Source organism: Hemiscyllium ocellatum, chromosome 9 (assembly GCF_020745735.1).
Source record: "Hemiscyllium ocellatum isolate sHemOce1 chromosome 9, sHemOce1.pat.X.cur, whole genome shotgun sequence".
NCBI lineage: Eukaryota > Metazoa > Chordata > Chondrichthyes > Orectolobiformes > Hemiscylliidae > Hemiscyllium > Hemiscyllium ocellatum.
In genome coordinates this window covers 102,909,019-102,921,710 of record NC_083409.1, presented here as the reverse complement: position 1 = coordinate 102,921,710, position 12,692 = coordinate 102,909,019, and the positions used below count along the sequence as shown (strand labels likewise).

The following is a 12,692-nucleotide window of genomic DNA, read 5'->3' as shown; positions in this document are numbered from 1 at the left end:
CCCCTCATTTCATTACAGCCTTTCTCGATATCAGAAACTTGGCTGTTCATGGTACATTCCCCGGAGAGTGCATCAACCTTTACATTTTCCAAAACAGCATACTTGTTTGAGATGAGGATAGCCGTGGAAGACTCCTGCACTACCTGCTTACCCCTCCTACCTTTCCTGGAGTTAACCCATCCACCCGAATGTATCAACTGCTTTTCTCCCTTCCTATAACTGCCATTCATCACACCACCTTAGCTCTTGTAAACTCCTCATTGCCTCTAACTGGCACTCCAACAAATCCATTCAATCTGATAGGATTCGCAACCAAAGACATTTCCTGCAGACATAATCGTCAGTAATATGGAAACTCACCCTAAACTCTCACATCCAAAAGGAAGACCATATCACTCTATGAAAGGCCATCTTTGGTCCTTCACAATCTACAGATCCAAAAAAAAGTATGGTCTTATTGCTCTAAAAAAAACTGCTGAAAATGTGTTGCTGGTTAAAGCACAGCAGGTTAGGCAGCATCTCAGGAATAGGGAATTCGACGTTTCGAGCATAAGCCCTTCATCAGGAATGAGAGAGAGTAGCCAAGCAGGCTAAGATAAAAGGTAGGGAGGAGGGACTTGGGGGAGGGGGGATGGAGGTGGGATAGGTGGAAGGAGGTCAAGGTGAGGGTGATAGGCCGGAGTGGGGTGGGGGCGGAGAGGTAAGGAGATTGCAGGTTAGGAGGGCGGTGCTGAGTTGAGGGAACCGACTGAGACAAGGTGGGGGGAGGGGAAATGAGGAAACTGGAGAAATCTGAATTCATACCTTGTGGTTGGAGGATTCCCAGGCGGAAGATGAGGCGTTCCTCCTCCAGCCGTCGTGTTGTTATGTTCTGCCGGTGGAGGAGTCCAAGGACCTGCATGTCCTCGGTGGAGTGGGAGGGAGAGTTAAAGTGTTGAGCCACGGGGTGGTTGGGTTGGTTGGTCCGGGCGGCCTATCACCCTCACCTTGACCTCCTTCCACCTATCCCACCTCCATCCCCCCTCCCGCAAGTCCCTCCTCCCTACCTTTTATCTTAGCCTGCTTGGCTACTCTCTCTCATTCCTGATGAAGGGCTTATGCTCGAAACGTCGAATTCCCTATTCCTGAGGTGCTGCCTAACCTGCTGTGCTTTAACCAGCAACACATTTTCAGCTGTGATCTCCAGCATCTGCAGACCTCATTTTTTACTAAAAAAAACTGCTCCAGGCTAACTTAATACTTATGGCTTACATTTTTAAAATTTAATCTGGAGACAGATCTCAACAAAACATTTAATCAACAAAAAAACCACTCTACTGATTAATGTAGATGTACAGTAAGGCTACACTTAAAAGCTATGCACTTATCTGCCCCTGTACCGTGAGCTCTCCCACACAGGTTCCTCCAAGATCAGTTGTGAATTTTGCTGTTTGTTAAGTTTTCCTAGACTCACTCTGATGTCAATGTGCAATAAATGCACTATTAAATCACATCCTGCAATCACATAAAGCAATTTAATTCTTTGCATCCAAAACATTTATTTACACAAGATAAGTTGAGCTGGGGATGATCCTCGGATTCATTTGATCTGACTCTTCAAGGATAAGAATCTGCTGCACCAGATTATTCTAAACTTGCAGACAGGCTGATTGGCTGAGAATTTGCTCTGGTACTGACACTGAAATTGTCAGTGTTCACATCAAAGGCCCATTGACATTGATACCAACCCCCTCCTTAACAGTTCTGTGGGTGTAACTACATTACATGGATTGGGCAGTTCTAAAAGGCAGCTGGCCATCCCTTTCTCTGGGACAATTAGGAATGGGCAACAAGTAGTGGCCTTGTGGTGACAATCACATCTGAAGGATAAATGTTAAAAATCAACTTCCAAATATTTTGCCCCTTTCTGAAATGTGTCTTTCTTCACTTTTCTCACAGGTCAAATTCACCCCAACCCACCAAAACCTCCAGTGGACCGTAACAATTCTCAGATACAATTGGGAAGCTTCAATAGAGTGAAAACAGCGGGAGCATGTATTGTTACTCAGGTTCCTGCCGGAACTCCACCTGATGTGTTTCCCCCAAGTAAAATTAAGGATCTTCGGGCAGCAATTGTTGGAGATGCAATACAACTGAAATGGACAGCTCCAGGCGATGACTTAGATCAAGGAACTGGTAATTTAAATGATATTTCAATCCATAAGTTGGGAGCAATTCCATTGCTGAGTTTTCAGCCCATTTTAAGTCTTGTTGCCTCCATCACATCATCAATCAGTTGGTCAGTCGGTTTCATTGTTTAACTGGGAATAGGGTGTGACTTTTACCATTTGTGTATTTTTGTTGTTGAAAAGCATTATACTCATTTAGCATTCACTAAATATTATATTACAAGTAAATGACTGTACTTTAATCTGAAATCTTTAAGTTTCCTTATCTTTGTTTCAAAAGGAGTTATTATAGAATCCTTGCAGTGCAGCTAGGGGCCAGTCAGACCATTGTGTCTGCACTGACCGTCTGAAGAACATCCCACCCAGCCCCTGCACCCTACCCTGACTAGTCATTTACTATGGCTAATCCACCTACCCTGCACATTTCTGCACACTACAGGTTAATCCAGAATGGCCTATCCCCATAGCCCGCACATCTTTGGAATGTGGGAGGAAACCGGAGCACCCGGAAGAAACCCACACAGACACGGGGAGAATGTACAAACTCCACACAGACAGATGCCCAAAGTTGGAATTAACCCAGGTTCCAGCTACTGTGAGGCAGCAGCGCTAACCAGTAAACCACTGGGTTCCTCCGCCCACAAAATTGTATTGACTTTAAGCAGCTCAAGTGAATGTCACTTCAATCTTTCCTTTTCAGTGAATCCCTCCCCTCGTTGTACTTTTGCAGAAGATATTGAATCATCGTTAAAGATGTACTGAACAAATAGACAAGGTCCTTTCCCTGGATTCAGGGAGTCCAGAACTAGAGGACAGAAGTTTCAGATGAGAGGGGAAAACATTAAAAGGGACCTAAGAGGCAATCTTTTCATACAGAGAGTGGTACGTGCATGGAATGAGCTGCCAAAGGAAGTGGTGGAGGCTAGTACAATTACAACATTTAAAAGGCATCTTTATGGGTATATGAATAAGAAGGCTTTCAAGGGATATGAGTCCAAGTGCTGGCAAATGGAACTAGATTAATTTGGGTTATCTGGTCGGTATGGATGAGCTGGACCTAAGGGTCTGTTTCCGTGCTGTACATCTCTATGACTCTATGAGTGGGGTGCTCTTACATCCTTACCCTTGTACTGTCAAAGATGGTCAAGTCTTGACAACGAGCGCTGTCATGTGTATGATGGTCAGGTATCTCAGACAAGCTCCTTCCAATGTCCACACTTTCAGGGAACATTCTGGTGACCTGCGTAAGCTTGTGGCATTAGCCTATAATCCATTCTTACCCAATGTAACAATTCCCCACTGAGTGAAAATTGAGACCATGACATTGACTTGCAATTTCTTGGGTGTTTTTTTTGTCACTCCCCAGGCCACCCGACTGTACAATTAGATATTGGGAAAGGCATGTTCCTGAGCATGAAACACTCAGACCACTCACAGGAGTAACCAACACCATTGTATTTTTGGGAATACTCAAGGCAGTCGAATTGTAATGGGAATGGGTATAATTCAAATATTGAATGTACATTTCAGTGGAAGACCATAATAAGACCATAAGAAATAAGAACAGCAGCACACCATTCTGCCCCTGAGATCAGAATTATGGCTGATCCGACATTCCTCGCCTCCACTTTCCTGCAATTTTTCCATAATTTTTTTCCATAATTTTTCCTGGATTCCCCTACCGATCAAACCTTAAACAGACACCAGAACTCTGACCGCAGAGCTCTCTGTGACATGGAGATCCAAAGACACACAACACTCAAAGAGGAAAAAAAATCTTCTTTATCTCAGTCTTAAATTGGCATGCTTTTCTTCTGAGACAATAACCTCTGGTTTCTAGACTCTTCTGTGAGGGGAAACATTCAACCAGCACTTAGCCTGTCTGGTCGCTTAAGAATCCTAAATGTTTCAATGACATTATATCTCATTCTTCTAAGCACCTGTGAGTAGAATTCCAAAGTATTCAACCTTTGCTCATAAGAGAGTTCCCCTAAATCAGGGATCATCTAGGTGAACCTTCTCTGAGCTGCCTCAATGAAATAAAATCTTCCCTTCAATAAGGGAGAGTCTGAATGAGATATCAAGAATTGTTAGGCTGAATGGTCTTCTTTTGTTCCTGTATTTTTAAACCTCTCAGGTTAGCTCTTTATTGCTATTTGCCTAGTCAGCAAACCTGGCAGTGTGTAAGAGGATAACATCAAGAGCCTGAATAATACATTCAGTTGCTTTTCTGTTCTTGCAGCTTCCTTTTACGAAATAAAGTTCAGCAAAAACTTCACACAGCTGAGGGATGACTTTCCAAATGCTCAAAGTGTAAACACCACAGACCTGAAGCCAAAGGTGGCTAACTCAGAGGAATCGTTCACAGTATCTGAGAACATCGAGTTGAAAAATGGGACAGTAATCTACTTTGCAATTCAGGCATTTGATGGAAACCTGTCTTCGGCCTTATCGAATATAGCACAAGCTGCTTTAATTTTGGCGAGTCCACCTCCCACATCACAGCCAGTCCAAACCATCGAACCAACTCAACCTCATAATACTGTAGTCATTAACATTTCAGAAATTCTTGTTATTGTTGGTATTGTTGTCATCGTTGTCTCCTTGATAATTTCAATCACTGTATGTGTTGTGACTAAAAAACGTCAGGGCAGAGTATCACCCAGTTAGGAAATGTACAGCTGAAGCCAGAGATAATCAGCAACGTCATCAAACTTCAACAACATGCAATTTATAATGGTGCAACTTAATTCATGTTGAAAATTTGTGGCCAAAAAAATTGAACTTTACGTGAATATTGAGCATTCCTCCTGATGTTGAGCTGAGATTGTGTCACATCAAACAGTAATGGTGTTTAAATCCAACCTGTACAAATTAAATGTACAAGTAAAGTATCTTCCTGTAAAAGGACTGACAGAATCTAATAAAGTTTTGTTGTGCAATCTGAGATTTGAGCAGATTCTTTATCCTTTACTGATGCTTCATTTTCTTGCTTGTGGTTGGAACCTCATATTGTTTCCATTTGACCAAAGAAAATTTGCCACCAATATCAATATGAATCCATTTTAGGGCCAGCAGGGACATCAGCCAATGGAAGGCCACAATTTAAAACTGGAAGCTCCTCATTCTGAGTCCCAACCTAAATCTTGGTTCTTCAGGAACACCTTTCATCAGGAAGACATCCATTTCTGTCATTGAGAGATAGAGTCATACAGCATGGAGACAGACCCTACGGTCCAACCAGGCCAGGCCAAACAGAATCCCAAACTAAACTAGTCCCACCTGCCTACTCCGGGCCCATATCCCTCCAAACCTTTCCTATTCATGTAGTTATCCAAATGTCTTTTAAACATCGTAATTGTACCCGCATCCAACACTTCCATTCCAGATGAAGGGCTTTTGCCCGAAATGTTGATTTTCCTGCTCCTCGGATGCTGCCTGACCTGCTGTACTTTTCCAGCACCACTCTAATCTTGATTCTATACAAGCCCAAAGGAGAAAGTGAGGACTGCAGATGCTGGAGATCAGAGCTGAAAATGTGTTGCTGGAAAGGCCCAGCAGGTCAGGCAGCATCCAAGGAGCAGGAGAATCGACGATTCCTGGAGAAGGGCTCATGCCTGAAACGTCGATTCTCCTGCTCCTTGGATGCTGCCTGACCTGCTGCGCTTTTCCAGCAACACATTTTCAGCTCTATACAAGCCCAGTCGCTCCAATCTTTCAACATATGATAGTCCGGCCATTCCAGGAATTGACCTCATGAAACTATGCTGCACTTCCTCAATAGCCAGAAGAAACATCAAAGAAGCGCTTCGCAGGAGGCTCCAGAGCACTGATGATGTCTCCTAGCCAGGGGACGAAACGTTTGCAACAAAAACTTCCAGCTCGGCGAACAGAACCACTACAACAAGCACCCGAGATACAAATCTTCGCACAAACTTTGTTCTTCCTCAAATTTGGAGACCAAACTGCACACAATATTGCAGGTGCGGTCTCACCAGGGCCCTGTATAGCTGCAGAGGGACCTCTTTGCTCCTATACTCAATTCCTCTCGTTATGAAGACCAGCATGCCATTAGCTTTCTTTACTGCCTGCTGTACCTACACACTTGCTTTCATTGACTGATGTGCAAGAACACCTATATCTCATTGTACTTCCCCTTTACCTCATTTGACGCCATTTACAGAGTAATCTGCCTTCCTGCTACCAAAGTGGATAACCATACATTTATCCACTTTAAACTGCATCTGCCATGCATCCTTCCACTCACCTAGCCTGTCCAAGCCACCCTGTATTCTCCTAACATCCTCCTCACATTTCACCCTGCCACCCAGCTTTGTGTCATCAACAATTTTGCTAGTACTACTTTTAATGCCTTCATCTATATCGTTGATGTATATTGTAAACAGCTGCAGTCCCAGCATCAAATCTTGTGGTACCCCACTGGTCACTGCTTGCCATTCATAAACACCCGTTTATCACTATTCTTTGCTTCAAGTCAGTAAGCCAATTTTCAATCCAAGTCAGTACCATGTGCCAATGTCCTGTACAACCTCAACAGAACTTTTGAGGATGTAACTCTGAAGATGGACAAGGAAGATCCAGTGGATGTAGTGTACCTGGACTTTCAGAAAGCCTTTGATATAGTCCCACATAGGAGGTTAGTGAGCAAAATTAGGGCGCATGGTATTGGGGGCAAAATACTGACTTGAATTGAAAATTGGTTGGCTGACAGGAAACAAAAGGTAGTGATAAATGGCTCCTTTTCGGAATGGTAGGCGGTGACCAGTGGGGTACCGCAGGGATCAGTGCTGGGACCGCAGATGTTTACAATATATATTAATGATATAGAAGTTGGTATTAATAGTAACATTAGCAAATTTGCTGATGATACAAAGCTGGGTGGCAGGGTGAAATATGAGGAGGATATTGGGAGACTACAGGGTGACCTGGACAGGTTAGGTGAGTGGACAGGTGCATGGCAGATGCAGTTTAATGTGGATAAATGTCTGGTTATCCACTTTGGTGGCAAGAACAGGAAGGCAGATTACTACCTAAATGAAGTCAAGTTAGGTAAAGGGGCAGTACAAAGAGATCTGGGTGTTCTTGTACACCAGTCAATGAAGGCAAGCATGCAGGTACAGCAGGTAGTGAAGAAAGCTAAGAGCATGCTGGCCTTCATAACAAGAGGGATTGAGTATAGAAGCAAAGAGCTCTTCTGCAGCTGTACAGGGCCCTGGTGAGACCGCACCTGGAATATTGTGTGCAGTTCTGGTCTCCAAATATGAGGAAAGACATTCTGGCTATTGAGGGAGTGCAGCGCAGGTTCATGTGGTCAATTCCTGGAATGGCAGGACTATCTTTTGTTGAAAGATTGGAGCAACTTGGCTTGTATACTCGAGTTTAGAAGACTGAGAGGGGATCTGATTGAGATGTATAAGATTATTAAAGGATTGGACACTCTGGAGGCAGGAAACATGTTTCCACTGATGGATGAGTCCCGAACCAGAGGATACAGCTTAAAAATAAGGGGTAGGCCATTTAAGACAGAGATGAGGAGAAACTTCTTCACCCAGAGAGTGGTGGGTGTGTGGAATGCTCTGCCCCAGTAGGCAGTGGAGGCCCAGTCTCTAGATTCATTTAAGAAAGAGTTGGATAGAGCTCTCAAGGGTAGTGGAATCAAAGGTTATGGAGATAAGGCAGGAACAGGATACTGATTGAGGATGATCAGTCATGATCATAATGAATGGTGGTGCAGGCTCGAAGGGCAGAATGGCCTACTCCTGCACCTATTGCCTATTGTCTATTGACCTCCCAATTCCGATACTCAAAGGACTGAGCAATGAAGGCAAGCAGAGTTTATATCTCGCTAATGGATTTTGTTTTTTGGAGGACTGTGACAGGACCTTTTCAAGCCTCTGATTCGATGCAATTCAACTGAAGAAATGATTTGGATTCTCATACTGCATTACCCCCTCCTCCAAACTATTCCCAATTGCCTCTGATGCAAATGACGATTGAGATGTCTAGTGTCTGAGAGGTGACAAGGCAAATCTCATCCAAAAACACAACAAAAGAGGAGAGGACTTGTATTTAAATAGTTATTGTCATGATCACAGAATGTCCCAAAGGATTTTGCAGCTAAAGAAGTCATTTTGAAGCATCATCTCTATTTGTAATGTGGTGAGCACAACAGCCAATTTACACAGAGCAACATCCCATGGGTAACAATGAGATATTGACCAGATAATCTGGGTCACTATATAGAGGGCAGATTATATCCTGCAATCTTGTGCACTTGTTGATGTACAAATCAGCAATGAATACTTTAAATCTTGCTTTTCGATACTTTTGCAGAATTATTTCATTCATGTATCCCATTGGTGATATTTATTTGTAATGAAGATGCAGCTGCAATTTACTTATCATTGCTTTTCGCAGAATCATACAAGAGAAAAAAGGCCATTCATCACATCAGGTTTGTGCCACCAAAGTGAGACTAAAGCAACAGAATCCCTACAGTCTGGATGCAAGCCATTCGGTCCATTGAATCCAAATGGAGAACCTTCCACCCAGACCTAGCTTAACCCTGCATTTTTCCCATGGCTCATTCACATAGACTGCACACCCCTTGTCACTATGGGCAATTGATCATGGTTAATCTACCTAAGCTGCACATCTTTGGACTGTAGGAGGAAACCAGAGCACCCAGAGGAAATCCATGCAGACTCGGGGAGAATGTGCAGACTCCACATAGACAAGTTGCCAAAGACCGGAATCGAGCCAGGTCCCTGGTGCTGTGAGGTAACACTGCTACCTACTGAGCTACCATGCCACCATATACTAGTCCCACTTTCCACCACTCGGCTCATAGGCTTGACTTTTATGATGATGGATTGCACCCTTTATACCCCTCTAAAACAATAACATTTGGTATGCTTTCCTTCATTGGTCAGAGCATTGAGTATAGGGGTTGGGAGATCATGTTTCAGCTGGCCAGGGCGTTGGTTAGGCCAGTTTTGGAATATTGTGTACAATTCTAGTCTCCTTCCTATCAAAAGGATGTTGTGAAACTTGAAAAGATTCAGAAAAGATTCACAAGGATGTTGCCAGGGTTGGAGGATTTGAGAGGCTGAATAGGTTGTTTTCCCTGGAGTGTCAAAGGTTGAGGGGTGGCCTTATACAGGTTGATAAAATCATGAGGGACATGGATGAGATAAATAGACAACGTCTTTTCCCTGGTGTGCTGGAGTCCTGAACTAGAGGGCATAGGTTTAGGGTGAGAGGGAAAAGATACGGAAAGGACCTAAGGGGAAACCTTTTCAGACAGAAGGTAGTGTGTGCATGGAATGAGCTGCAAGAGGAAGTGGTGGAGGCTGGTACAGTTGCAAGATTTAAAAGGCATCTGGATGAGTACAGGAATAGGAAGGGTTTAGAGGGATTTGGGCCAAGTGCTGGCAAATGATACTAGATTAGGTTGGGATACCTGGTCAGCATGGACATGTTGGACCGAAGGGTATGTTTCTGTGCTATACATCTTTATGACTCCATATTTGTTGCTAATGAACAGAAAATAGAAACCAAAGACATGTTTGTGATGCATGCTTTGTTAGCACTGATAAGTGTGGACATGATATAGGTTTATCTCATGGACCTTCACTGGACATCCAGCCAATTATTCCCAGGTCCACCAGACAAGCAGTTTGCAGAACTGAGTACAGAGAAATGATACTTTCCTTTCCCATGACAATGAACATTTGCAGAGGGCAAGCAGCCCTATCTGTCCACTTGGTCTATGCTAACACTTTACTCAAATATATTTTTCTCTCAAATATTCATTGGCTTCCTGCTCAGTTTCAGTGCTCCATGTACTTGAAATTAATGTAATATCATTTCAGCACAGTGTCCACTGTACCTCAAATATTATTTGAGGAAGAGAAATCCAACCTAAACCAATTCTGTTCCAACTGCATCAGAAATAAGCATTATTTCCACCAGTGTTTTACCACAAATACACAATCTGATTGCACAACCATTTCTTCTTAGAGACAAGGCTTATTGTCCTTTGAGATTTATACTTCTCTGCAGTTTGGGCACTTGCCAGTTTTCCAGAGGGATTGCAAATGGATGGATTCAACAATCTGACAAGATGCTCACTAAGTTAAACTTTTGGGTAAAAAATGAGGTCTGCAGATGCTGGAGATTACAGTTGAAAATGTGTTGCTGGTTAAAGCACAGCAGGTTAGGCAGCATCCAAGGAATAGGAAATTCGACGTTTCGTGCATAAGCCCTTCATCAGGAATGGTCAAGCAGAAATGTGCAAGATTCTGCAAACCCAATATTTTGCTACAAAGGAAATCCATCCGATTTCTCTCTGAGGACAGCGAGAAGACTTGAAATTCAATAGCAATGATCTGAAGGGCTTGGGCTCAGAATTCCACTATGCGAGGGCTACAGGAAGCTCATGGTACAATAGTAATGCAGTTTAGGGAAGGATAAAGGGGACAAAGTGAGAAGGATGGATCATTTAGGAGGGGTTGATTTCACAATGGAGAAAATGACAATGTTCTGGAGGAGAGAAACCACAGAGAGATTTGAACATAAAGACAAGAACTGCAATTTTGAGGCACAGGGAGTAAAGTCGAAGTGAGTGGAATAGCAGGACTTGATACAGAATAGGACAGAAATAACTAAGATTTGGAATGAGATGGGATTTATAGGAAATGGGAAATTAGCCAGAACAGCATTGAGAGTTCCAGATGGGGGCATGTCAAGGAGTGTGCTTTCCCTTTTGCCTTCCTTGTTTTGTTTTTAGAATGTGAGAATTGAACATGATCTATTCCCACTGAGTGGGCTTTGCCTCCTGCTGGGTATTTGTACCTGATAAGGCAATGCATATGTTAGATCCCATAACATAGGAGCTAAACATTGGATATTGGGTTTATACAACCTCAGCTACAGACATATGTTATGGACAAAGACACTTTATAGTGGACTAATATTAAACTATTTGGCTACAAAATGTTTCATCAGCATGTCATGTAGTCCCAGATCAGATGGAGTCGGTCACCTTAACACACTCACTTCACACACTATGGTAAAGTGATGACATATCACAAAAATGTCATTAGGTATTGAGATGTACACAGAAACAGACCCTTTGATCCAATTTACCCCTGCCAACCAGATATTCTAAAGTAATCTAGTCCTATTTGCTAGCATTTGGCCCATATCCCTCTAAACATGCCCTATTCATGTGCCCATCCAGATGCCGTTTAAATGTTGCAATTATACCATCCTCCATCACTTCCTCTGGAAGTTCATTCTATGCATGCACTACCATCTGCACAAAAACGTTGCCCTTTAGGTTCCTTTTAGACCTTTCCCCTCTCATCCTAAACCCATGCTCTCTAGTTTTTGACTCCCCTAACAAGAGGAAACAGTTTGACTATTGACCCTATCTAAGTCTCTCATGATTTTGTAAACTTCCATAAGATCACTCCTCAGCCTAAAGTAATTAGTCCCAGCCTATTCAGCCTTTAGGACAGCTCAAACCCTCTAACCTGGCAACACCTTTTGTATACACTTTCAAGTTTCACATCTTTCCGATCTTCGGGAAACTAGAACTGAATGCAATATTCCAAAAGGGGCCTAACCAATATCCTGTACAAATGCAACATGACCTCTCAACTCCTACACTCAATGAGCTGACTAATAAAGGCAAGCAGACCATGTGCCTTCTTCACCACCCTGTCTATCTGTGACTGCACTTGCAAGGAACTATAAACCTGCATCCCAAGGTCTCTTTGCTTGGCAACGTCCTGAGGATCTTACAATTAAGTGCATGACTATCTCTTAAAAGTACACTGTTCACTAACTGTGTGACGTGAAAGGACAAATGTACAGAGTTTGAAATACATATTTTAATGGGTTCAAAAGCAGCCAGGAAGGAAGCTGGGGTTAATGTTTTTGCAAGAGAACTGCTGACTGGCTAAAGGGTGCAAGGTCATCAGGATGTGGATGGCTTTGAGAATATGAAATATTTCAGAGGCAATACAAAGTTTAGGCTAAGGAGGAAGTAACAGTTACTCTGGCTCAAGGAAACACATAACCTAAAAACAAATTAATTCAGGTGTTGATTTGCCTAAGTGATATTATCTGTGGGTGAACCTAAGGTTACCTGATTGTGCAATTGAAAATGATTTGCAAAAACTGACTAAGTCAAAGTTAACTATTGAACATAATAGCTTCATTGCATGCAATATCAGATGTTAAAGCTTAATTGTGAGTCTCTTGCATTTATACTGATAAAAACAAAACTATAATTATTTACCATCTATGATTCACCTGCAATGAGAATAGACTCAGATTTTCCTATTACTGTGCATTCTGGAACAAATATAACAAGGGCACAGAGTCCCTACAGAGCAGAAAGAGGTGACTTGACTCTTCAAGTTCTGCAGCAATGCTCCAAAGCGCAGTTCATCAATCTATCCCTGTAATCCCATATCTACAAATCCCTGGACA

General features: G+C 42.7%; 1 protein-coding gene across 1 annotated transcript in view; it reads left to right on the top strand.

Annotated features, from left to right (window-relative positions):
• Positions 1-4,838, top strand: part of LOC132818550 (calcium-activated chloride channel regulator 1-like) — a 31,632-nt gene extending 26,794 nt beyond the window's left edge. Inside the window, exons 13-14 of the mRNA XM_060829607.1 lie at positions 1,939-2,175; positions 4,411-4,838. Coding sequence (XP_060685590.1) covers positions 1,939-2,175; positions 4,411-4,838 — 665 coding nt within the window. The remainder of the gene's footprint in view (positions 1-1,938; positions 2,176-4,410) is intronic.
• Positions 4,839-12,692: the final 7,854 nt, after the last annotated feature.